This window comes from Pan paniscus, chromosome 1 (genome assembly GCF_029289425.2).
Source record: "Pan paniscus chromosome 1, NHGRI_mPanPan1-v2.0_pri, whole genome shotgun sequence".
Classification (NCBI taxonomy): Eukaryota; Metazoa; Chordata; class Mammalia; order Primates; family Hominidae; genus Pan; species Pan paniscus.
In genome coordinates, this window is record NC_073249.2 from 168,290,041 (window position 1) to 168,316,397 (window position 26,357).

Here is a 26,357-nt window from a genome sequence, read left to right on the forward strand (position 1 = left end):
CAGAACCTGAAGCTCCTTGCTTGAGTCTTTCTCTGGCCTGTAGGAGCCCACTCTATGTGCATATGCAGGAGGCTAGAAGTGTCATAGAATTAATCCTTACTAGGACAGCCCTCAACCAATGCTACTGGCAGGAATGGTGAATAAATAGCCCAGCTTCCCCATCCTCACTTGGTAAAACTCTGGGGCCTGTTTTACACATTCTCCTAGCAGTCCTCAGAGGGACGACACCCCATTGGCCCCTTTTGTAACTAGTTTGTTAATGTATTCTTTATTAGCTTTCTTTCCTTCCCTGTCTCACTTCTCTACTCACCAATGGGTGCTTCCTAGGATCACCTCCCAAATAAGTTACTTGTATTGGAATCTTTGTGCTTGTCACATTTGTATCCTCATCTTGTACATGCTACTCTTTCTGTGTGGGATGCTGTCTAATAGGGAGGTCTCCTTGGGAGACACACAGAAAGAGTAGCATGTATGAGAACATGGAAATTTAAGCATGGATACCTCAAATTCCAGAGGTTATCCAAATTATTTGGAAATCTGCTACCTGGTCTAGTGATCTGATAGATGAAGAGTCACCTGTGCTTATAAATAAATAGATACCATGATGTGATGACCCATGTTTTATTTTGGGAATTGTTTAGGTTGAGAGGAGGAGTAGGGGATTTCCTATTTTCCCTGGAGCACTAGGTTCTGTAGAGTATCTGGCATATAGTGTAGACTCCATAGTATTATTGAATGTATGGATTTGTTTATTGTATCAAAATTAGTGTGTTAAAAATGCCTGTAATATAAACTATGGACTTAGGGTGATAATGGCATGTTAATTTTAACAAATGTACCACTCTTGGTGGTGGGGGAGGCTGTGCCCATGTAGGGACAGGGAGTAGATGAAAACACTCTTTCTGCTCAATGTTGCTATGATCCTAAAATTTCCCTAAAAAATAAATCTTAGTGATTAGAAACAAAAAGCCCAGTACTTACTAAATAATTCATGGGCAATAGATGTTTATTGAACAGAATTGAGACTCCATGGAAAGGTAAACGAATGCCTTTCTTTGAACAGGCATTACAACACTTGGTAGTGATATATGAGGAGGGGAACTGTGCCCCCAGTGGTGTGTGCTCTAGGAATTTGGAGACTTACTTTAGTTAGAGCTCAAGGTTATGAGCTGAGTTGTTCGTGAGAGCAAAATGATAGAAATGGTTTAAATGTCCATCAACAGTAATAAAGTAAATGATGCAAAATCTTTTCCAGAGGACCTCTTATGGTGCTTAAAATGGATTAAATTGATCTACAAGTATTGATAAAGACATTTCTCCAAGGCATGTTGTGCAAGTGATAACCTGGAAGTTACAGAAAATACTCAGAGTGTGATACCATTATGTTAAAAAAAAAACACTAAAAATATGCCACATATCTTTGGTTGAGATGGGGACTCAGCAGCAGGTGGGGTGGGAGTGGTGAGGTGATTTTTTTTTTTTTTTTTTTTTTTTTTTTTTTTGAGATGGAGTCTCACTCTGTCACCCAGGCTGGAGTGCATTCGCGCGATCTTGGCTCACTGCAAGCTCCGCCTACCGGGTTCACGCCATTCACCTGTCTCAGCCTCCCAAGTTGCTGGTACTACGGGCGCCCACCACCACACCGGGCTAATTTTTTTGTATTTTTAGTAGAGACGGGGTTTCACCGTGTTAGCCAGGATGGTCTCGATCTCCTGACCTCGTGATCCACCCACCTCGGCCTCCCAAAGTGGTGGGATTACAGGCATGAGCCACCGCACCCGGCCAGTGAGGTCATTTTTAAGCCTTTTCAAGCTCTGAGATTCCATAATCCTAAGAAGTAAAGCTTATAGTTCCTTTTAAAAATATACTGCTTTGACCCATATAAGAAAACTGTAAGACTTTATGGAGAGACATAAAAGAAGACCTGGATAAATGGAGATGCACATATTTCCTTGATTGATAGTCAACATTGCAAAGATATACATCTCACCCAAATGAATCCAAGATTAAAAACAACAACAATAACAGAATCAAAAATCCCAATTCCTTTTTTTTTAGGAAGGGAGCTGGAAAAAAACTGTTCAGAAGTTCATCTTGAAGGGCAAATGTGTAAGAGCCAGACAATATTTGAAAATAAAATGTATATAACAAAGTTACAATAAATAGAAAGAATCATGCACTAACTCCAGAACAGTCAGACCAAGGAAAAAAAGGGAAACTGCAGAAACATATGTAGATATTTACAGGAATTTAGCATATTGTAACAGTGATGCTTTAAGTCAGTCAGGACACGTTAAATTAATTGTTGGGACAACAGTTACTTTGGTGTCCTAACCATGGGGAGGGCACATGCATGCATCCTTTGTAAAAGCTCCACTGGCCTAATTATTCCGAAAATATTTTAGGTTATTTTTTTTCCTCCTATTTTATGCTGAAATAAATTCCTGGTAGATTAAATATTTTAAAATATTTAAGAAAGAACAAAGTCATTCAAGTACTAGAAGAAAATAATGATAAATATTTAATCTTAATTTTGAGACAGACAGTAGATATGATCTCGAAGGCAGAAACCATAATGAAAAGATGGATATTTTTGACTGTATCAAAATTTCAGCAATTAAGTATATTTTTCACCTGAATCAACAAAGTTGAAAGACAAATTTCAAGTGGGGAAAATGTTTGCTACATAAATGACAGACAATTCTTAAATGTATAAAAAAATTTTTAAATTTATAAAATACAAATGAATATATTACAGAAAAATGGGTTAAGGGCATGAACAGGCAATTTGCTAAAGAAGAAATCCAAACAGCATAAAAGCATGAAAAAGCATTTACATTATTATAAATCAAAGGAATACACATCAAAACAACGAGGAAGCTTTGATCTCATCAATGTTTTAAATATTTAAGGTAATTTAAATCTTGCTTTTCAAGTGGGTTACGCATCAAAATGTTAACAGTGGTTATTTTGGGATAGTGAGGTTAAGGGTGATTTTTCTCTTTTTTGTTTTGCTTTTCTATGGTATTAGTATTTCACTTGTGCAATAAAGAAATAATAGTTTGCACTGACACTTAGAAAAGTGCTCATCTGGCATCTTTGAAGAACTGATCTCTGGGGAGTGAGCAAGGGCATGTCCACAGTAAGACCTCCCCCATGGCCCTGCATGGAGCTCACTGAGCCATACTGAATTATCCCACACCCAATTTCAGGAGCTGGGTCCTGGTGGCTGCAGTATAGACAAGAGGAACGAGGCTGGAGACAGGGAGACCAATCAGGATACTAGTGCACTAATAATTTAGATGGTAATTCGTAAAAATAACACACTGGAACTTGGTGTGACCATTCTCTTCAAGCAAAAAATTAACTTTAAAATGGCGGATTTATTCATGTTATGTGGGAAGAAGGGCTGGGATGACACAAGAAAGAAAAAGAAGTCAACTGTGGTTGAAGTAAGCACTGAGCTGATTTTTGTTGGAGTAGAACATTTCAATGAAGATGCTGAAATTCTCTGTGTTGGAGTGATTTCAAATTCACAATTTCAACCCTTTTGGACAGTCATGCCTGGCACATATTCAAGAAAAACGAAAGGCCACTTCAGTCAAGGTGTCACCCATACATTGCAGCCTTCCAAGTACGTGACCCTCATCAAATCCTGTGGCTGTTTCACCTGGTTCTCATTCTGAATCTATATCATCAGAGGCCTGATTGTTGTCTGTTGAACTTCTGTCTAAACCTGTTATAAGAGAAGCCATGCCTCATAATTCTTCAGAGTCACTCTCTTCTTTAACTCAGTATTCAGCATCCAGCACTTTCTATAGTAGGTGTGAATGAATGTCTTTCTGTGTCATGGCATTTAATATAGTTTTCCACTGGAGAAGACTGAATTGTTTTAGGCTGGGTTCCCTGGAAACAGATTCTGAGATAAATCTTTTTGTGCAGGCTTATAGGGGAGAGACCTCAGGAACAACACTTATTTATTTATTTATTTATTTAGGACGGAGTCTTGCTCTGTCACCCAGGCTGGAGTGCAGTGGTGTGATCTTGGCTCACTGCAACCTCTGCCTCTCAGCTTCAAGCAATTCTTCTGCTTCAGCCTCCCGAGTAGCTGGGACTATAGGCACGAGCCGCCATGCCTATCTAATCTCTCTCTCTCTGTGTGTGTGTGTGTGTGTGTGTGTGTGTGTGTGTGTGTGTATGTGTGTATTTTTAGTAGAGACGGGGGCTTCACCATGTTGGCCAGGCTGATCTCAAACTCCTGACCTCAAGTGATCTGCCCACCTCAGCGTCCCAAGTTGCTGGGATTACAGGCGTGAGCCACTGTGCCCGGTCAAGGAACAACACTTATAAGGGAGTAAGGGAAACAGGACTGGGTAGAGGCAGAAGTGGAGCTTCCAGTCCCATGGAGGTCTCTGCAGCGTGGATGGCCTTGCAGTGTTATCCTCAACTGAAGCATAGGAGTCAGGACTGTGTACTCCCAAAGTTTGTGGGGTAAGTGTTGTCGCTGGGCAGAGAGCCTATCCTTGGATGAAGCAGGTGTCTCCAGCCAAGGGAAATCTCTAGGGAGGCAGGCAGCTGCCAGAATGATAACTTCAGTGAATGGGGATCTGCTGGTGTAGCACAGCATCTACTTTCAGTGTTACATCCAAAGTCAAACTTCAGTGATGCTGTCACGGGACACAGTCTTCAGTGTGACCCTTCAAGCAACCCTCCTACCATGAATACTCTGTAAAGAACACCTTCAAAAGCTTCTTACACCTCATTAAGCTGTGCTTAAAATGAAGCCCTTTTCCCAAGGGCATATCCAAAGGAAATTATTCATGTCAATCCTCTGAATTCAGACGGGGTAAATAGCTTTGGAAATTTGACAAAAGCCAAACTTTTAAGTGTAGCAAATCAATATTGCTTGGTTGGAAGGTTGGTTCTGAGAATGGAATCTGATCATGTGTCTCAGTCAGTTCAGGTTGCTACAACAAAGTACTATAGACTGACTGGCTTCAGCAACAAACTATTTTTTCTTACAGTTTGGGAAGCTGGAAGTCTGAAATGAAGATGCCAGCATGGTTGGATTTTGTGAGGACCCTCTTCCTCATGTACGAACAGCTGTCTTGTTTTATCCTCACGTGGCAGAGTGGGAGCTCTCTGATCCCTTTATCTCCTTACAGACTCAAATCTCATTCATGAGAGCTCCACCCCCATGACCTAATTACCTCCTAAAGGCCCCCATTTCCAAATACTGTAATATTGGGAATTTAGGGGTCAACATATGAATTTCAGAGGGATACAAACATTCAGTCCATAGCACGTTGATTAAAAAATTGCTTAAAGGGCAGCACAAAGAAGATGTACAGCCAGAACAGAAGACTTATTCAAACTCTAAATCCTCCAGCAGCTGTGACCGGGAAAATGTGCCGCTCAGATCTGCTCTGGGGAGCATAGTTGACTGCCAGGCCCTGCCCCTGACCTTCTGGCTCCCCAACTCCATTTGTAACAAGCGCATGCTCCCCATAGACTGCTCTTAGCCAATGATCACGCATGGTGTGAACACTAGTGGATGCCCATCTCTGCAAAATATGGAATTCCTCTAAGCAGGCAATTTTGGCCTAAGGACTCCTCATTTTCAAAACCTTCTTAGAACTGTGCTACAACCTGAGGTGCTTCTAATCCAGTCTTTCTTCTTTCCCTCTCTCCTTTAACCAGTGTCATGATCTGAGGGCCCTTCCTGTCTATTCCTGCTCCTGCTCCATTATCCTTCCCAGGATTTCCCACCCAGTAAATATGTCTTGCACATCTGATTCCACCCTGGCATCTGCTTTTTAGAGGGCCTGTTGATACAGGTGGACTAGAAGTGGGGTGATCTGAGAAGAAGATGGTAAGATCGGCTCTGAGAGTGGCTCATTAATTGCCCAACTGGCTACAAGAACTCCACCATGAGTGGAATGTGGGGTCTTGGATAGTGTCCGGCACAAGATAGTGGCCCCCGTGTGGATTTCAGTGATGGCGACCTGGGAAACTGGCCCAGTGGAGGGCAATGCCATTTAGGTGGGATAGTTAATGCACTTGAAAGATGGAGGGAGCAGTGTCTGAAAGAACAGTGCAGTGGGCTGGTTATTGCTACATTGTGTTGATGCCCTGCATGGGATAATGAGAAAGTGAGGGTCATTCGTAAACAGTTAAGGCTGAGTGGGAGTCAGAGATCTCCTTGGTAGGTAACAGACAGGCTCTTATCGCCTGCAGTGGAGGAGTGTGGACAGCAGAGGAGCAAAAGAGATTTTCATGAAAAGAGTTGTAGAACCCCAGAGATGTTTAAATGCTTAGCCAAGGCAGGTCTGGGCCCTGGTTGGGAAAATCTGGAATCTTGAAGCATGAAATGGGACATCCTGATAGAATCCCTGAGGATACTGACTCTGCAGATCCTCAGAGCTTGCAGAGGTGGCTGACCCTTCCCTAGTCAAAGCTAACACTTCCCTCAAGTGGGAAGGCAGTGTTGAAGCCTCTAGCGTAAGGAATAAATAGGTGCCCACTCAGGACCTGCCCCATCTCCTCTTAGATATCTGCCAGGGTGATAACTCAGGTTAAATTCCAGCATCACCCAGCTGCCTGTGTGTTGGGCCTGTAAAGGTGTGGGGAGGAAGATTGCATAACGTAGGAGCTAAAAGAACTACCTAGCGTGTACCGGCAGGAGCCAGGAGAGGACCCCTGGAATGGGATTTCTGAAGGTGCTTGATCAAAGTGGGCAGGAACTGTGGCGGGATTGATAAGGAATCAGAGATACCAAGAGGTTGAGGAGGATTTATTATTTAGGTGCACCGGCCCAGTCGGATTAACATCCAAAGGACTGAGCCCCGAACAAAGAGTCAAGTTACCTTTTAAGCATTTTATGGGGTTGGGGGAGATCTGTGCAGGGAGAAGCATGTTACAGAAGCAAGAAACAAAGACAGTTATTTAATGAATTGAGGCATGCATTACATCATTTCTTACTTTTCAAGGAAAAACGTGTCTTAACGGCTTGAGTTTATCTGTCTAGTGACCTTGCAGCTGCACAGCTAAAGAAACAGGGTCTTTACAATGCCTGGGAAAGGGAGAGATAAGGCTCACTAGCCACAGAAAAACAGGCAGTTAATATTTAAAGGACTCCAGCTCTTTCTCTTTCTCGGGGGGAACTGGGTTTTCTTACATAGAACTGAGTTTCTGTTTGCACATTCTTTAATTTCTTTTAATTCCTATTCCAGAACAATCCTGGCTAAATAAAAATTCATTGCCTTGGGGGCACTTTCTCGGGACTTGGGACTCTAGAAGATGGGTAAACTCACTGCTAGGTGACTATTAGAAGCTGAGAGAAAGCCATAGTCCATGCAGAGTAAAGCAGGAATGCCCGAATTGCCCTTGCAAATGGTAGAAGGACAGAGGAGCTTAGGGAAGTGGACTTGCCTGAATGAATTTTTTTTTTGTGTGTAGAGCCCGAAGGCAGACAGAGGGGAATGTTCCATGGGAGGCCCAGAGGATGCATCATATTCTATGGCCATGGGGAATGCACTGGCGTGAGGGGCACTAGCATCACTAAGAAGTTCAGATAAGGCTCTCCTCTGGAGGGAAGGGCTGACGGTAGGAGAGGCGATCACAGGGCTGGGCTTGATAATATCCATTGGGATAACAGGATCCTGAAGTAGTAGAAGCCAGGTGGTGGCTTTAACCATGAGGACCCCAGAAGATGTAATTACTGTAACACCTGCCAAGGGCAGAGGAGCAGCCAAGGGGGCTTGATCCACAGGAGGTTGTGGAGGGCTTTAATAGCATAAGGTCTCCCTAGGGGAAAAACAGACGGGCAGCCAACAAGAGTGTTGCCTAACATCTACAACTGGAGGAAGACAAGAAGCTATTTACCCTATGCAGGGAGTAGTTGCTTAATAAAAGGCACTGCTCATTGCTCAAGTCTCAGACCTGAGCCTATCTTCACACTGAGACCACAGAATCTGTTGACTTAAGAGGTTGTTGGGTCCCTATAAAGAAGAATCCTGCAATACTGAAACAAATATTTACTGTAATTAATGATTACTCTTTGGTCTGTGTCCCACGGCCATTTTCTTGACTGATTATATGTTGAGGAAAGAGGAATACCCAGACATTTCACAGGTGCTACCCAAAGTATGTAACACACATGGCTCCTCTGTAAGTGTGGGGGCTTATGGGGATCAGGTAATAAGCAGAGTCCTGGATAATGTCCAGCTTACAGTGGGTCCAGGAATACACTGACCCATCCAGTAGTCATTTTCTTAGTTCCTGAGTGCACATTTGGGAGTATATATTGGGCAGCTGGAGCAATCTACACATTGGTAAGAAGCTCAGGGTCCTTGGTCTTGAGTTATCATGGTGGGGAAAGCCAATGGGAAGCCTCTGAAGCTGTCCTTCTTTCCAAGTGAAGATAATAAATCAAAACCGATATTTCATCTGAGGGGATAGTGAGATGATGGTGGAGATTAATGTCATAATTAAAGACCTAAAATATACAAGACTGGTTGGTCATCCCTGCCATATCTCTATTTAACTTGCCAGTCTGGCCCCTTTGGAAATCAGGTGGACCCAGGATAATGACATAATGGCTCTGCGCAGTCCAAAAGGAGCTGGATCAACTGGAAATTCCGGAGAACATCACACCCATCTATTTCACCAATGACATTATGCTAACCAGGCAAGATGAGCAAGAGGTGGCTAGCATGCTGGAAACTTTGGTAAGACACGTGCACTCCAGAGGTTGGGAGATAAACCCTACGAAGACTGAAGGACCTCCTCCTACTTCAGTTTTTAGGGGTCCAGTTGTCAGGGCTTTTCCAGGATATCCCTTTCAAGGTAAAAGGCAAATCATAAAATACACATAAGATAAACGAAACAGTAACTTACAAATTTTCCAAAAGAGATACCTAAAATTGTTCATAGTGTTTATGTCCTTTGACATAGTGTTTATGTCCTTTGAGATGTTTTCATTGTGCACAGAGTGTAAACATAATAAACTAATATGGGACCTCACTACTCATCCATCACAATCCAGTGTTTATTTGTACTGGCTTATTTGTACACTTTTATTTATTTGTGTTTATTTGTACACTTTTTTTAATCGCCTGTCTTTCCTCACTGTGATATAAACTTCACGAAATTCAGGTCTGTCTTGTTCACTGCTACATCCTTGGCACTTAAAATGTAGTTGATGCTCAAGAAATATGTTTTGGTGAAATGAATGAAACATACTATACACATTAATTTTGGAGCCAGCTACTTTAACCTCCAGACACTTAAGATTATACTTCATCTTTCTTAAAATGCGTCCCTCCAAAAATCATATGAAAGCACTGTTCCCATACTCCAAAGACTATTTCTGTGAATGCAGATTCAGAACCAGGAAGCCTTCGTCTTTTGGCAGTCTTCGAGTCTCTTCCCTTTTGGCCGGTACTGCCGTAGAGACTACAACGGACACAGCCTTGCGTGGATCATTCTTTAGAGGACCCAACTCACCAAGGACAGGAGAAAGTTGTTCCTAGGCAAGCAGCCCAGCCCAGGGCCATGTCCCTCCTTAAGCCACACGGAGGCGCTAGAGCGCCACAGTCTCCGCGGGGCCCGGGGCAGCTGGGAGAACGACTCTGGGCGGCTGTATTGACTGCCGGGTGTGGGCGGAGCGAAGGGCGCCCAGGCCGGTGTGGCGGGCAGGAAGTGCGGGTGCGCGCCTGCGCATAGGTCGGGTCGGCGGTGTCACCGCTTTCGCTTCTGCTTGAGTCAGTCCTCACGGTGACGCTTTTCCCCAGCTTTTCCGAGTAGGATCGTGCCCAGGGGAGGAGGCAGAGTGCGGCAGTGGGGAGGGGGCGGAGTGCAGAGCGCCTGCGGGGGCGCCCGGGCAAGGAGTGGGGATCCTTGGGGATGGGGGTACGGGAGGAGGCGTGGGTGGGCGATAAGGCTGCGTGGAGGGTAGGGGCGCGGGGCGCCGGGGCGGGAGACGGAGGGGATCTGTCCTGGGGGAGCCCGGTTCTCCCCTATCCTTGTCCGGGGCACGCCGGTGACCCCGTGTATCTGCCCCGTGGCAGTACTTTCGTGGGCCGCCTGCCCTCCCCCTCAGCCCGCCCTTCTCCGCGGCTCCGCTTTCAGAGCGGGGTTTCTCACCCGCGTGGCTTCGGGCTCCTCACCCGGCACCTCTGCCAGAGGGGACCGCCTCCCGGCGCGTCGGGCATCCGTCTCTTTCACCCCTTCCCTCTTCAGGAGAAACTGAACACGTTTTCCAGCCTAAACTCGGCAGGGCAAACCAGAACATTCCCCGTCTAAGCAGTTCCGGGGAGTTTTAACAATTTTCTCGTAGACTCGTCTACAGAACTCACTGTATACTGTTTAAATGTCGCCTGTGTGTGGAGCAACAGTTTTATTGTGCCGTGCAATCCTCAACAAGAAATTGTAGTCCAGGGAGATGAAAATCCCTTATTTGGCATTCAGGCGTTGATCAAGGTCGTGCAACCCTCGCTAAAAGGATTTAGGTTCATCTCCGTCATTCTCAGCCGGGGTGAAGGGGTGTAGTCTGACATTTGGAAGCTTAAGAACCAAGTCTGCTGCCGTCCAATTCTTTTTTAAAGCCTTCCATCATGTGTGTACTTTGCTTGAATGATTATTTTAAAGTACATGTCCTATTTTTGCCAATCTGACAGCTGTTTCCATAGAAACTAGAGAAGAAATAGTCATTTTCAGCAAGAGTTGTTAAAACTGTCTTCCAGGCTTCAGCTGTGAGTGCCAGTGAGTGCTGCACTTGCTCATTCTGAGATGGTACTTAAAGAATTAAGGATCTGAAATGTTCTTAGAGGCTAACAATCCAAATTGTTTAATTTTCTCACATCATTAATTTTGTAATCCTAGAAGTCTGCCAGCTATGTTTGTTGACCTGCCACAGCTCTTTGAAGAGAATATGTCAGCCCTGATTTTTTTTTTCTTATGTGCTCTGTAGTCTAGTGATTGGCTCCTTGAAAATGCATGAATAGATTTCTTCCCTCATTCTTTACCCTTTCTTCAGGATAAACCGGGTATTACAAAATATCAGGCACTGTTTCTATTCAAAACGACACTTGGTTGTCAGTGATAGAAATGATAATGGTTTTAATTATATATGTGTAGTGTTGGGGCTTTTGCTTATACCTTCTGTGTCAATAGGATTCTTTTAAAATTTTTACACAAGTCATGAGAAATGAGAAGGAGTTTGCTTGTCATGAGCAGAGCTAAGCAGTGTGAATAGATGTGCATAGACATAGAGATGAGAGCTTTCTTTTTCTGTGGGGTGTAAGTAAATCAGGGAGTTTGGAATTTAGGAATGGGTGAAGGAGGGTTGGGGAAGTTGCCTGGAGAAGTAGTAGGAGGGCCTGGTTCACCATATGAAGGAGTTTGTGGAAGCCATGGAAAACCAACGAAAGTCCAGGCGTGGTGGCTCATGACTATAATCCCAGCACTTCGCATTGCAGTATGATCAGTTGAGCCCAGGAGTTAAAACCAGCCTGGGCAACATAGTGACACACCGTGTCTACAGAAAAAATTTAAAAAATTAGCTGGGCTGGCCAGGTGCGGTGGCTCAGGCCTATAATCCCAACACTTTGGGAGACCGAGGTGAGCAGATCACTTGAGGCCAGGAGTTCGAGACTAGCCTGGGCAATTTGCCGAAACCCCGTCTCTACTAAAAATACAAAAATTAGCCAGATGTGGTAATGCATGCTTGTAATCCCAGCTACTGAGGAGACTGAGGCACGAGAATTGCTTGAACCCAAGAGGCAAGGTTGCAGTGAGCCGAGGTGGCACCACTGCACTCCAGCCTGGACAACGACAAAGTGAGACCCTGTCTCGAAAAGAAAAGAAAAACAATGGGAATTACAGAAATAGTTGCCTGAGTGGAGGCTTAAAAAAGTAATAATACATCCTGTAGAAATTTGAACTGCACAGAAATATATAAGGTGAAAATACTAATAATCCCTCTTAACCACCATCCTGCCATTCAAAATAATTGTGAATAGTTTGGTGTATCTTTTTTCAGATTTATTTTTGTGTATACTAGCATATTTTCTCATTACTATTTTTGCAAATTGGGGAGGGTTTTTTTAAATCTGTTTTGTTCTTTGCAGCATCTCTAGCATCCATTATGGTGCCTAGCATTTAGTGGGCACTCATTAAACATTTTCAGAATGAATGAATAATAATACAGTTCAGAGGTCAAAAATACAAAATCTGAATGTTTGGTTAAGGTCGTTAAAATTTTTTAAGTTCATTGCCAACATTTAAAAATTGATAAATTTCACCTAAAATCTGAAATTCTGGCTTTACTTAAAAGTTTTGAATCATTTGGCCACAGCAAGTTCAAATTCCATCATAACTGTTTGCACCTCCTTTAGGTGGGCATGAATCTGCATTCACATCAGTATCACTTTGCTGATATTCACTTGCCTGGACCCTACAAACCTGTACTGTGCGATACAGTAGACACTAGCCACATATGGCCATTTAACTGAGTTAAAAATTTCATTCCTCAGATGCACCAGTCACATTTCAAATGCTGAGTAGCCACATGTAGGGGCTACCTTATTGGACAGTGCAGACATGAACATTTTTATCATTGTAGAAAGGTCTGTTGTATGGTGCTTCTTTAGACGTTTGAGTTTGCCACCTCTGCTATACAGAAGTTTTTAGGTAGCATTTATTATTATTTTTAAATTTGTATATCCCTTTGCCAGAGATTGCTATCTTTTAAATCTTTTAAAGATTTACAGATCATCATGTCATTTTTTAAATGATTACATGGTATTTACCAGGGTAGGACTGTATGTTAATTGTCGGGGTAGGATTCTGTTGCCAGGGTTTGCATTTTAGAAATAATGCTTTAGCTCTAGTTTGGGGTCAAACTGGAGTGGGAGGGGTTAGTGGTGAAATAAGGCAGGGAGATTAGGTGGGTAGTGATCAACACTATAAGACCACAGAGCCCAGGAAAGGCTAGAATGAGATAAGAAGGAGGTAGAATTGACATGACTGATTTAATGTGGGCTGAGATATTTTGGATGCTAAAGTTGCTGTAGAGATAATCCAGTATTTCTGGAACTGATTAAATGTTGAAAATTGGTAAATTTGGCTTTGCAAAGTGTAGGAGGAACCCTCAGCTAGTTCCAGTAAACAACATGTATAATATTAAAATGCTGTCAATTTACAAAAACAAATGTATAACTGTTTTATACCATGTAAACGTCTTAGAGATCATTTATTTGCAGAATACAGAAACTCATTGAAGAAAGCGCATTATTTTGGGGATAAAGTAAAAGCTCATGAAGCTCAATTAAGTGTAGGAAGTACAGTGGTTTCATGGGAATCAGGGAGGTCTTATTGTCTCATATTCACTCTGGCTTTGTGGTCTGTCACTTGTCTTCTGTCTACACTTAATAGTCCATTGTCTTTTCTGTCTATCCACTTTTTTTTTTTTTTAAAGCTTTCTGTTTGTAGTTCTTGCTTTCATATTGCTTTGTTTAGCCATAGCACCTGCTGTAGACCCAACTTACACATGCCCTTATATTCCTGTGCGGAATGCTGTTTTATGTAAAATCTTTTTAGTGTCAAATACCTACTCCTAGCTCTGTAGCTAATGGTAGGGGTTGCTAGGGATGAATGTGGCCGTCTAAGCCTGTCCCCTAAAATGAGGCTGTAAGATGCACATTTGGAAAAGGAATTGTGCTTGGGCAAGTGTCTGAAGCTTATCTACTATAGTAAATCATCAGATTTGAGGTCAAGGAAAGAAAGTGGGCTTGTGTTGTTTTTGCAGTTTGACTTCTAGAAGAAGACTTCACATTTAAACCTTAATACACTTTCCCATTTAAAACAGTTCTTTCCATTTTTTTTTTGTCTTTCTGCATCTGCCTAAATGGCATGAAAAATAATTGCTGCCTTCCTGAACTCTTCAGCTACTCATGGATGTCTTTTTAAGAATGCATACAGTATGTAGTATTTAATAACTGAATTTTATTATCCCCTAATAGTCTTACTTAGGTTCAGTTTTGTCTCCCCAGCTAGATTATAACTTCCATGAGAGCAGGACTATATTCTGTGCTGCATAACTCTCATGGCCCCTAGCCAATGAAAACCTTACTAGCTACTCCAGTATGAATTGTGAAATGACTTCTAGGCTTAAATTATTTTACAATTTTTCAGCTTGGTTCAAAAAAGTAAAAACAAAGTATCTTGTTAATAATGTCAGACTATTATATATCAGCCTAGACTTTACTAATTTAAAATTGGTAGTATTTCAAAAAGGGTTAACTCAAAGTTAATGTTTTACTTAGCATGCCCTTTATTAACATTATACATTAACAGTGCAAGTACAGGATGTATGAATTACATAAAAAATAAATTTGAGTAATTTTCAAATAGTTTGATATGTAGATAATACTATTACAACTGGTAGTCCTGGAGCATCTTTCTAGATAATATCATATTAGCTTAGGTTGAGGTTTACATATTTTTTTCCCCAACTTTTATATGAAGATTTTGAAACATGCAGAAAAATTTAAGGAACACATATGTAACTATCACTGAGATACAATGATTGCTGATATTTTGTTTATTGACTTTATGTCCTTTGTGTGTGTACCTTTGCTGTACAATTTGAAAGTGAGTTTTATTTATCATGAACAGATCCTTCAGCAAGTATCTCAGGAATAAAATAGTCACATAACCACAATATTATCACCTAAGAAAATAATAATTACCTAAAACAACTTGAAATTCAATTCATATTTAGATTCCCTCAATCTGGGTTTTTTTGTTTTTGGTTTTTGGGTTTGTTTTGTTTTTTTTTTTTTTTGACAGGTTCTCATTCTGTTGCCCAGGCCGGAGTGTAGTGGCACAATTTTGGCTCACTGCAGTCTCTGCCTCCCAGGTTCAAGTGATTCTCCTGCCTCAGCCTCCCAAGTAGCTGGGTTTACAGGCAAGCACCACTCTTTGTAATCCCTTCCCCTGCTGCTTTTTTCCCACAACTCCTCAAGCAGTCACAGATCTCTCTGTCACTATGGATTAGTTTGCATTTTTTGCAGTTTATATTATAGAGATGTAATCAGAGTATGTACTTTCTTGTGTTTTTCCTGTTTTTTTTTGTTTGTTTGTTTTTTTGTTGTTTTTTTTTTTGAGACAGAGTCTCACTCTGTTGCCCAGGCTGGAATGCAGTGACGTCATCTCGGCTCACTGCAACCTCCGCCTCCCGGGTTCAAGCGATTCTCCTGCCTCAGCCTCCTGAGTAGCTGGGCTTACAGGCAAGTGCCACCACGCCTGGCTAATTTTTGTATTTTTAGTAGAGACGGGGTTTCACATTGTTGACCAGGCTGGCCTCGAATGCCTGACCTCAAATGATCCACCTGCCTCGGCCTCCCAAAGTGCTGGGATTACAGGCGTGAGCCACCATGCCCAGCTTTTCTTGTGTTTTTCAATGAATTTATACAGTTCATCTAAGATGTCAAGTTTAAGATTTTATCTTTCATTGATTTTAAGAAGTTATGTGCCTTGTAGTTTTTTTCCTTTGTGTTTCTTTTGTGTAGGATTTGTTAAACTTTTTGAATTTGTGGTTTTATAATTTTCATCAAGTTTGGAAAACTTTTGGCCATTATTTCAAGTGTTTTTTTTTCTGTCTACACCTCCTCCCCACTTTTTGGGGACTTCAGTTAGATGAATATTAGGCCACTTGAAGTTATTGCATACCTCATTGATGCCCTGTGCCTTTTTTTATTATTGTATTTTCTCTCTGTATTTCATTTTAGATGGTTTCTATTGATACGTCTTCAAAGTCACAAATCTTTATTTCTACAATGTTAATCTGCTGTAAGTCTCATCTAGTATGTTTTTCATCTTAGTTCTTACAGTTTTCTTGTCTAAAAGTTTAGGTCTTTTAAAGAAATATATTACATATCTCTACATAACATGCTCATATTTTCCTTTAGCTTCTTAAACATGTGCAGTATAGTTACAATAACTAATATCCTTACCTACTAATGCTGTTATTTGTTTATTTAGGAGTTAGTTTCCACTGATTGATATTTCTTCTAATTATGGATCACATATCTTGCTGCTTGCATGCTTGGTGATTTTTAATTGTAAATTGCACCTTGTTAAGTGCTAAATAGTTTTGTGTCCTAATACCTGTTTAGATTTTTTTTTTTTTCCCTGGGATACAGTTGTTGCTTGGAAGCATTTAATCTTTTTGGGGGTTGCTTTTAATATTTGTTAGGTGGGGCCAGAGCAGCTTTCGGTCTCAGACTAATCTTTCTCTAATGTTGAGGCAAAACCCTTCTGAGTACTCTACCCACAAATGATAAGGTTTTCCACTTTGAATGGTGGGGAGGGGATAGGCAGTATACCATGCCCTGTGTGAGCCCTGTATATTGTTCCCTGCAATCTTTTCAGGTGGCCCTTTCCCAGCTCCAGGGAATTTTCTTACACATATGCCCAGACAGGACTCAGCTGAATATGGGAGGGGGATTCTCTGCAGAACTCTAGAGTTATTTCTCTGTGCAGCTCTTGTCTTCTCTTGTCCTCTGTCCTGTGAGCTCTAGCAACCTTGGTTTACTTGACCTCCCAGCTTTATCTCTTCGATTTAGGGGAACCACTGGGCTCCACCTAGGTTTACCCTGTCTGCATTGTGGCCTGGAAGCACTCTCCAGGCAATAAGGTAGGACAGTTGTAGGGCTCTGTTTCCCATCTCTTAGGGATCACTGTTCTTCATTGCCTAATGTCCAGTGCATTTTATAAGTTAGATTTTACTATTCTGTATTACATGCTTCCTTCCAGTTATTGCAAACTGATAAAGTTTTACTATTGTTTTTATCTAATCCACTTTAGTGCTCAAATAATTTGCCATTAAAATACAAATGGCTCTTCCCTAACTAAAAATTAAAAATGAAATGAAAAAAATTCAAGCTTCTAAAGTAAACGTTGCATAGTAAATGTCGTGGTATATATACTCTGGTTTATCTTGCTGAAAGGCGTTGCTCTAGGGGTGATGAGTTGAAACCCAAGGTAATTTAGCCTGAGATGTGTTAGAAGAACAACTGACACGCCTATTTTATAAGTGTTATAGTCCCAGTTTGGTAAGTAAATATTTTCCACAGATATTTATAGTTTTTTTGTGTGTGTTTCAGGTAATCAAGTGAAAAAATGAGCTTCATCTGTGGATTGCAGTCTGCTGCTAGAAACCATGTTTTCTTCCGATTTAATTCACTGTCTAACTGGAGAAAATGTAACACATTAGCATCAACCTCACGGGGCTGTCATCAAGTACAAGTTAACCATATAGTAAATAAGTATCAGGGACTGGGAGTAAATCAGTGTGACAGGTGGAGTTTTCTGCCTGGAAACTTTCATTTTTATAGGACTTTTAACAACAAAAGAGCAGGAGGCCTCTCAAGTACCAAAAGTAAGGAAATTTGGAGGATTACCAGCAAATGTACTGTATGGAATGATGCTTTTTCAAGACAGCTGCTAATAAAAGAAGTTACAGCAGTCCCTAGTCTGTCAGTATTGCATCCTCTAAGCCCTGCTTCCATAAGACCTATTAGGAATTTCCATACTTCTCCACGGTTTCAAGCTGCTCCGGTTCCTCTCTTGTTGATGATTCTTAAACCAGTACAGAAGTTATTTGCAATCATTGTAGGCAGGTAAAATGCTTTTTTAGAATAATAAACTTTTATATTAACTTTTTGCATTAATATTTTGTGTTAACTTATATTAACTTTTAGAAATTAATTTTTTTATTTATAAAACTGTACTTTTAAAGAAACCTTGCCAGATCCCCTGTCTCCCCCCATTTAGCTCAAAGTGAAGTTTCTAAACAGTAGGTCCTGCCCAATTTTGTTCTGTATGATTTAATAATCTTGAAACAATTTCCTGCATACTAATTTATGGTATAGAAATATCTCTTTAAAAAGTTATTCTTACATTTTGTATAGGCATTTAAAAAATCTTATATTTATGACTACAAGATCTTAGGATGTATGGATCAGAAGTGTTGGTTATCACTTATGTATAAGAAGAGTACTTACAAACATTTCTTTTTAATTTGTGGAATTTAAGGCAGCAAATCATAAAATTGAGGATCTTTGCTTATATAAGCGTGGGCACACTCCTAGTTAACTCTTAAGTCATTAATGCTTCTTTTCTTTCTGTTCTGTTCCCAACAAATCTTTGTTTTTTTCCTTGGTGATCCTTTATAATAATATTTTCACAGCTTGTAGTGCTTTAACCCTTTTTCTCTTATTTGTTTTATGAAGATGGAAGAAAGCTAATCACTGTTTCTTCATAAAGCTTTGTTGTGTTTGATGACTGTGAAGTCCCTTCTAGCCTTCTTACTACCACATGAACCAAACCAGTTTGCTTTTGATCAAAAACCAAGAACTTCTATTTGTAACTTATTGTGTTTTTCATGATTTGGTGTTGGCACCCAAAAGCGATACAGCTGTATTGACTATTGGTTGAAGTAATACGCTCATCCCAGGTTCTTGGGATGCTCTTTCTGATTTCTACTATGTCCTCATCCTTTTAAATTATTTATTTGTAACTTTCTTGTTTTTGTTACTATTGTTGATCACCTAAAATTTTTCATTTAGAATATGTCTTTCATACGTTTTAAATAAAGGATAATGTCATGTAAAGTTTTAAACAGGAAATAAGTATACTCGATAGTTTGGTTTATGTCCCTTTAAATGGACACACTTTGTGTAAAGGCATTGGGGTGTGTCACTTCACAAAGAGAACTTTAAGAATTTGTAAAATAAATTTTTGTCAAGAGAATGATGTATATATGGTAAATTTTTGTTGTGATTTTACAGATCAACTCATAAGGAACATTTTTGTCCCAGTATTGAAAACATTGCTTGTTGTCAAAATGTTTCTGAACACTGCTAAGTGGCAGAGAGTATTGTTGCCTGGTAGAAATTGGACCTTCTCAGATGTTATCTATAAAATCTCCCACTTTCTTATGAATACCTATGATCTTGTTATCTCTCCTTTTTCACGTTGTAAAGAGGATAGTGGAGTTTCTGCTACTGAGCACTATTTATTTCCAAAATGAACGCTGAGGCAGTTTCCCTTGTACCTTGTGGAATCACTGGCAAATTGTGTTGGAGGTCTGAGGAGCAGTGGGAAAAATAGTGGTTCCAGGTATAGATTTATTGTACTGTAACCTCTTACATAATTATTTAGGCATTTATCCCTATTAAGTGGCTAAGTGGTCAGACTCTGGAATGTCATTGCCTTCATTGCTTGGTTTTCCTTTTATTACCTCAGTGGCCATGGACAAGTTACCTAACAATTTTATCTTCTGTAACAGGGTTATTATGAAGATTAAATGAGATGGTATATATATATACAGAGAGAGAGAGAGAGAGAGAGAATTTTGCATGTACTAGATAGTAATAAATATTAACCAGTGGTAGTTATAGTAAACTAGCATTTCATTTAGTGTTTATCCTTAAAATAGCTGAAGAAGAAAATTTCGATGAGTATTAGAATTTTTTAACTGTAACTTTACATCATTGATTATTTTTTCATCATTTAGCTAAGAATTTTATTAATTGGAAAAGCGATGTATTCAGCGAAATATATCATACAAATTCAGGTGTTTGAGGACATAAAATTCTAGTGTATGCATTTGAGCTTTAGTGATATGTGCTGGAATGATTATCAGAACTTTGAATTTTTCTTTTTGCTTTAGGGGCATAAGGAAATGGTGGCAGGCACTTCCTCCTAACAAGAAGGAAGTATTTAAAGAAAATATAAGGAAGAATAAATGGAAGCTATTCCTTGGTTTGAGTAGTTTTGGATTGCTGTTTGTGGTGTTTTATTTTACTCACCTGGAAGTAAGTCCAATCACAGGAAGGAGCAAGCTACTATTATTGGGGAAAGAGCAGTTCAGACTTTTATCAGAACTGGAATATGAAGCAGTAAGTAGTAAGAGTTGTTTTTAATTAGACTGCTTAATATAACACTCAAAATAGGAAAGTATCTTAAATGTGAAAGATATGTTGTTTTTTAATTTTAGTCTTTGATATGAAATTAGCATTTTTTTTTCCCGAAGGCCTCAGACCTTTCACACTTAGTATTTCTACTGCCTACATTGCTTTTCCTAGCATTCACCCAGCTAACTCCTGCTCAGCACATTTCACCTTAAATGTCACTTTTCTCAGGAAAGCCTTCCTTGATTATCCAGACTGGGTTAGGCAGGGTGACTGGATCAGGCCCTAGGAGGTATCCTTCATACCGACTGAATTATGAACCAGCTCATTTGTAGTTGTGCCCATTGCTTGGCTTTACTGGGGTTAGGTCTCCTAGGCTTTTTTTCTCTGCAAACTGTACTTTTCCTTCAAAGCACTCATGAGAGTAACATAATTATTTGCATTATTATTTTTTTGATAGTCTTTCTTGTTAGACTAAGCTTCATGAGGGCAGGGATCTTACCTGTTTTGTTTATGGTTTTAAATATTAACACAGTATGTAAGAGTAGAGCTTAGTATATATTTATTGAATAAATAGATTTATAGTCAGAATTCTTATACCTTGAAAATCAAGTAATATAAGATTTTTTCCCCAAACATCAGTTTTAGCAATTTATTATATTTTTTGAATCCAAATTTAAGTTATAATTTAGAAGTCTTACCTCTTTGGAAAGTATAGTATCTCAGGTAGTTAAACATTTTGTACCCTAGTGAGTTTCTTAGGGACAGAGGTCATTTTCTCTCCAGTTCATAGCACATACACATGTTATGTGCCCTGTGGCTCAATTAATATTTTTCATATTCGTGTCCAGTAGCCTCACTTGACAGCTTTGGCATGGCTGAATCTTTTTTTTTTTTTTTTTTTGAGACAGAGACTTGCTCTGTCACCCAGGCTGTACTGCAGTGGTGCCATCTTGGCTCACTGCAACCTCCACCTTACAGGTTCAAATTATTCTCCGGCCTCAGCCTCCAGAGTAGCTGGGACTACAGACATGCACCACCACGCGTGGCTAATTTTTTTGTGTTTTTAGTAGAGATGGGGTTTCACCATGTTGACCAGGATGGTCTTGAACTCCTGACCTCAGGTGATCCACCTGTCTTGGCCTCCCAAAATGCTGAGATTACAGGTCTCAGCCACTGCACCCGGCATGGTTAAATCTTTTTATTCCAAATGAACTTCTGAGTTTGTCAATGGAAAGTTACTATGAAAAAAAAGAAATAATGTTTTCTTAGTTTAAAAATTGTTCTTAATCCAGGCAAGACCAATCTCTTGTAGTAGAGTATATACAGAGATTTGAGATGTTTCTTAGGATTTTGTTGGAGGCAGGTTTAAGGAAAGTGTTCTGGAAAGATTGAGACAGGCCTAGTACTAGTACATCTTTTACCATTCACATTGCTAAGAAATTTTTTAAAATTTATATATATCTGTATACGTGTATATACATATAGACATAGATGCATTTTTCTTTTTTTCTCATATTAGCTACAAATGTAATACCTGTGTGATAGGAAAATTTAAACACATGTTCTTATAGGGGTATTATAAAGTGCTATAATTACATTTATTCTTGTTTTATCTACTTCAGAAGAGTTAATAGTGGGGGTTTTTGTTTGTTTTAGGCAGTTCACACTGGTGAATTATGCTTAAGTCTTTAAGATAAAGACTACTTGTAAGTTCATATTCTATAAAATAATGTCTTTTAATGCGTCTCAAGGAGAAAAGTTACTCACTTGTTGATTCTTTTTTTTTTTTTTTTTTTTGAGACTGAGTCTCGCCTCTGTCACCCAGGCTGGAGTACATGGAGTACAGTGGTGGGGCTATCTTGGCTCACTGCAGCCTCCGCCTCCAGGGTTCAAGTGATTCTCCTGCCTCAGCCTCCGGAGTAGCTGGGACTACAGGCGTGCACCACCACGCCTGGCCAATTTTTGTATTTTTAGTAGAGATGGGGTTTCATCCGTGTTGGCCAGGATGGTCTCGATCTCCTGACCTCGTGATCTGCCCACCTCCTAAAGTGCTGGGATTACAGGCATGAGCCACCATGCCCAGCCGCTTGTTGATTCTTAAGTGAAAAAAAGCATACACTTTATGAAAGTTAAAGTAATATTTCAGAACATTTTTAATTTTCTCAGTACACTTGAAAGAGCTCTCATGAATATAACTTCAGAAAAAGTATCTTCTCTGGTGGCTAGTCTTAATCAGCATCTTGTAGAGACAGTGATAATGCTCATTAGTTCTGAGATTTCAGTAATTTCCTTTCAATCTGTGAGTAAAACACCTTAAAATTAATGAAATGTCTATTTTGGTAGTTTAACTTTCTTATTAGGTATAGGGTGTTTTTCTGTTCAATGCATTGTGAATTTAATTTTCTTTTGTATTTTACTTAGATGAAATCTTAAGTTCTCCAGGCTCTCCTTTTCTTTTCTTTTTGAGATGGGATCTCCCTCTGTCACCCAGGTTGGAGTTGGAGTGCAGTGGCGAGATCTCAGCTCACTGCAACCTCCGCCTCCTAGACTCAAGCGATCCTCCCACTTCAGCCTCCCATGTAGCTGGGAACACAGGTGCATGCCACCACGCCTGGCTAATTTTTTGTGTTTTCGGTAGAGACGGGGTTTCACCATGTCGCCCAGGCTGGTCTTGAACTTCTGAGCTGAGGTGATCCTCCTGCCTTGGCCTCCCCTAGTTCTGGGATTACAGGCGTGAGCCATCTTGCCTGGCCTAGGCAGTGTTTTCTAAAATGTTTAGGAAAGTAGAAATAATACTTAAGTATTCGTTTGTAGTTTAATCGAAAAGAATGAAATTTTGATGTCAATTTATTCATTAAAAAACTTAGTATTAGAATTTATTCCTTTGTAAGAAACCACATTGTCTTTGCATGAATAATTCAGATTTGAGAAATTTGAGTGCTTAATATATGCAGATTTTTATATAATTAAAACTTAAAATGTTCAATAATAAGTAGCCATATAATTTTCCATGAAGCAGAGTAAGCATTTTGTAGTGCTCTTTTAAAATAAGAAGTAATTTTTAATCTTTCAGTGGATGGAAGAATTTAAAAATGATATGCTAACTGAGAAAGATGCCCGATACCTGGCTGTTAAAGAAGTGCTTTGTCATCTAATTGAATGCAATAAAGATGTTCCAGGGATCTCTCAGATCAGTTGGGTTATTCATGTGGTTGATTCCCCAATTATTAATGCCTTCGTGCTTCCAGTAAGTAAATGTTCTCAAACGCATTATAATTGTTAAATTTATTGTCCTTATTTTTTATGATGTTCTAATTGCTTACATTATTTTCTTTGTGGTGCAGAATGGACAAATGTTTGTTTTCACTGGATTTTTAAATAGTGTAACTGATATTCATCAACTTTCTTTCCTTCTGGGCCATGAAATAGCACATGCAGTACTTGGGCATGCTGTAAGTACCTAAAATGAATGTTCAGGTTTGGAAAAACTGCTTTGAAGTTAACAAGTTAAATCTTTTAAATAACTGATTTTTTTCAGGTTTTTTAAAAATGATAGACTTTTAATTTTGGGTAATTGCCTTAATCTGCTACCTGAAAAAAACGTGATTGGCTAATTTTGAGAATTTTTATGGTCTTTAGTATTTGATACTGAATAATATTTTTCTTAAATACTATTTTTATCACCTGTCTCTTTTGCTAAAACGTAATTATTCTCAACCCCTAATTATTTCAAATTAAATTTTAAACTTTCTGTAATTATTAATATACTTGTAATCTAGTCACAAAATTAATTGTAGGGAAGTGATATTACTATTTAAGTGGGTAAATCATCTTTCCTTTTTATTCATTCTCAGAGGATAGCTTGGAGCATCTTTGAAAATGTCTAGAATGATGTGTCATGTGTAATTAATACAGAGTAATAACAATACCTTGCCATTTTACAGTTTACTGAGCTTTTTAGTATATGTAGCTTCCCATTCATAATTTTAGTACCTAATGAGGTATGTATTTATTATTACTATTTTATATAAGAGAAAACTAATGTTTAGAAAAACAGTAACATGACTAACCTGACAAAGTAACCGAACTGGGACTTTAACGTGGGTCTTCTGTATGTTAGTCCAGTGTTTCTTCCTTCCACTACAGTTACCTGGTTTTTAGCAGCGCTTTTCTTATAGATCATAGAATTCAAGTTGATGTATGCTCCTGTGAATACATGTCTGTTCATCTTGATATAAGTCCAGGAAAATAACACATCTGTTTCACACATTTTTTAAATTGTTATTCATTTAAAAATATAAATGGCTCTTTTGTCTACATTAGAGAGAAGTATTTTTTAAATTGTAAACGCAAAGGTACATAGTGAAGTGACTGAAATGCTAAATCAGAAATACAAGTAACATTAACTTCAAATGGAAATGATAATGATTCTAATCCTTCTAAGAGTAATCTCAAATTCTACCTGTTCCTTAGACTATTAATAAGATGAGATGGGCTAAATTGTTTTTCTGAAACACTGAAAGTAATTATCTCCTTGATTTCTTTTGAGTTACAGGAAGATTTTAAAAACATTTTTCTTGACTGGGTGCAGTGGCTTACACCTGTAATCCCAGCACTTTGAGAGGCTGAGGCAGGAGTATTGCTTGAGCCCAGGAGTTTGAGACTGGCCTCGGCAACATAGACTCAGTCTGTACAGAAAAATTTTAAAAATTAGCTGAGCATGGTGGCTCACACCTGTAGTTCCAGCTGCTCTGGAGCCTGAGGCAGGAGGATTGCTTGAGCCTGGGAGATCAAGGCTACAGTGAGCCATGATCGCACTACTGCACTCTAGCCTGGGTGACAGAGTGAGACACTGTCTCAAACAAAAAAGTAAGAAAAAAAATCTTTTTTTCTTAAACAAATATACACAAGAATACGTCTAAGCAGTGTTATTATATGCACTCTAATGTCTTTCAAGTAATGGCTTCACAACTGCAAAATCAGTTTTGGCCATTTTAGCATTTGAAAGGTGTTACTATTCAGTACATTTGTTTTTTAGGCATCTAGTTCAGTGCCTTATATTCAGTGTATTGTCATCTCTATCAGTGCAAGAACAGTAGTAGATGAGGTGTAAAAAGCAAACAGCAGCCTTAAAAATAGAACATAGTTATTAATATGTTTTTGCAGAGATCTTAAACATTGTCAGCACAATATTTTCTCTTTTGGGAGTCTCAATTTTGATTTTATCTAGGCTTTTATGTTTTCTTTATTCTACAAATACAGGTTTTTGTGTGTGTATTTCCAGTTTTCTAAGACTGTATTATAGCAATTATATTCTTTAATAACAAGGGCTTTCTCTTCTATAACAACTTCCTTATTTTGAGTTTCACTTTTTCATGTTAAAATAATTCCATAATTGGGCTGGGCACAGTGGCTCACCCCTGTAATCCCAGCACTTTGGGAGGCTGAGGCGGGTGGATCATGAGGTCAGGAGTTCAAGACCAGCCTGGCCAACATGGTGAAACTCCATCTCTGCTAAAAATACAAAAAATAGCTGAGCGTGGTGGTGGGTACCTGTAATCACAGGTACTCGGGAGGCTGAGGCAGGAGAAACATTTGAACCTGGAGGCGGAGGTTGCAGTGAGTCGAGACCTCGCCACTGCACTCCAGCTTGGGCAACAGGGCAAGACTCTGTCTCAAAAAAAAAAAGATAAATCCATAATTGTTTTTCAAAACACACATTTGTGTTTTGAGGCAAAGTAATGAGGCAAATATAAGGAGGTAAAGTATGTTTTGTGAGGGTACAATATTTGTTAAGGGACAATATTCTAAGTCAGTTTTTAGTTTTCAGTCATTTTTCATACATTCAAGTAATGACTGCTATTTTATCAGTTTCAGCATTACAACATTAACATTTACTAATCACCTTTAATGGCAAACCATGAACAATCTAGTTCATTAAACTTAGATATTACTACTCAAAACAACTATTTTATGAAAAATCTTTTTTGGTAACTGATATAAGTAAATACAAAAATTCATAGAACCTGATTCTTTCATGATAAATACTAGACTTACAAATTTACAAACTTGTATAAATGAATAATATTTCATATATTAGGTCTTGAAGATCAGAATACTTTTATTTAAAATAAACTTCCAGTCTTTTTCTGAATTTTTTCTTGTTTTAAGTGCTTCATATGTTAGGTAGTGTTTAGTCTTTATCCAAAAATATTAGTAAAATAAAACATTTACTTGATTTTTTAAAATGATGCAGCTATATTAAAAACTAAAACTGACTGGGTTTGATTTCTGGTCCTTTTAGTAATAGCTGTGCAAATCTGGGCAACTCTTAACCTCTCTCTATCTCAGTTTCATTATCTATAAATGTAG

General features: G+C 39.3%; 1 protein-coding gene across 26 annotated transcripts in view; it reads left to right on the forward strand.

Moving 5' to 3' along the window:
* The first annotated feature begins 9,069 nt into the window (after window positions 1–9,069).
* The window catches only part of OMA1 (OMA1 zinc metallopeptidase), a 263,442-nt gene continuing 246,154 nt past the window's right edge, over window positions 9,070–26,357 (forward strand). For 5 of the 26 annotated variants that reach the window (XM_063600910.1, XM_063600911.1, XM_063600906.1 and 2 more), the window contains exons 1-5: window positions 9,070–10,618; window positions 17,172–17,687; window positions 19,742–19,970; window positions 23,059–23,232; window positions 23,330–23,437. In XM_063600910.1, the coding sequence (XP_063456980.1) occupies window positions 17,188–17,687; window positions 19,742–19,970; window positions 23,059–23,232; window positions 23,330–23,437 (1,011 nt within the window). In that variant the 5' untranslated portion in view covers window positions 9,070–10,618; window positions 17,172–17,187. Of the gene's footprint in view, window positions 10,619–13,949; window positions 15,856–15,958; window positions 16,703–17,171; window positions 17,688–19,741; window positions 19,971–23,058; window positions 23,233–23,329; window positions 23,438–26,357 lie in introns of those variants that run through there. The other 21 variants (XM_063600963.1, XM_003824219.6, XM_063600961.1 and 18 more) reach the window with 15 other exon arrangements.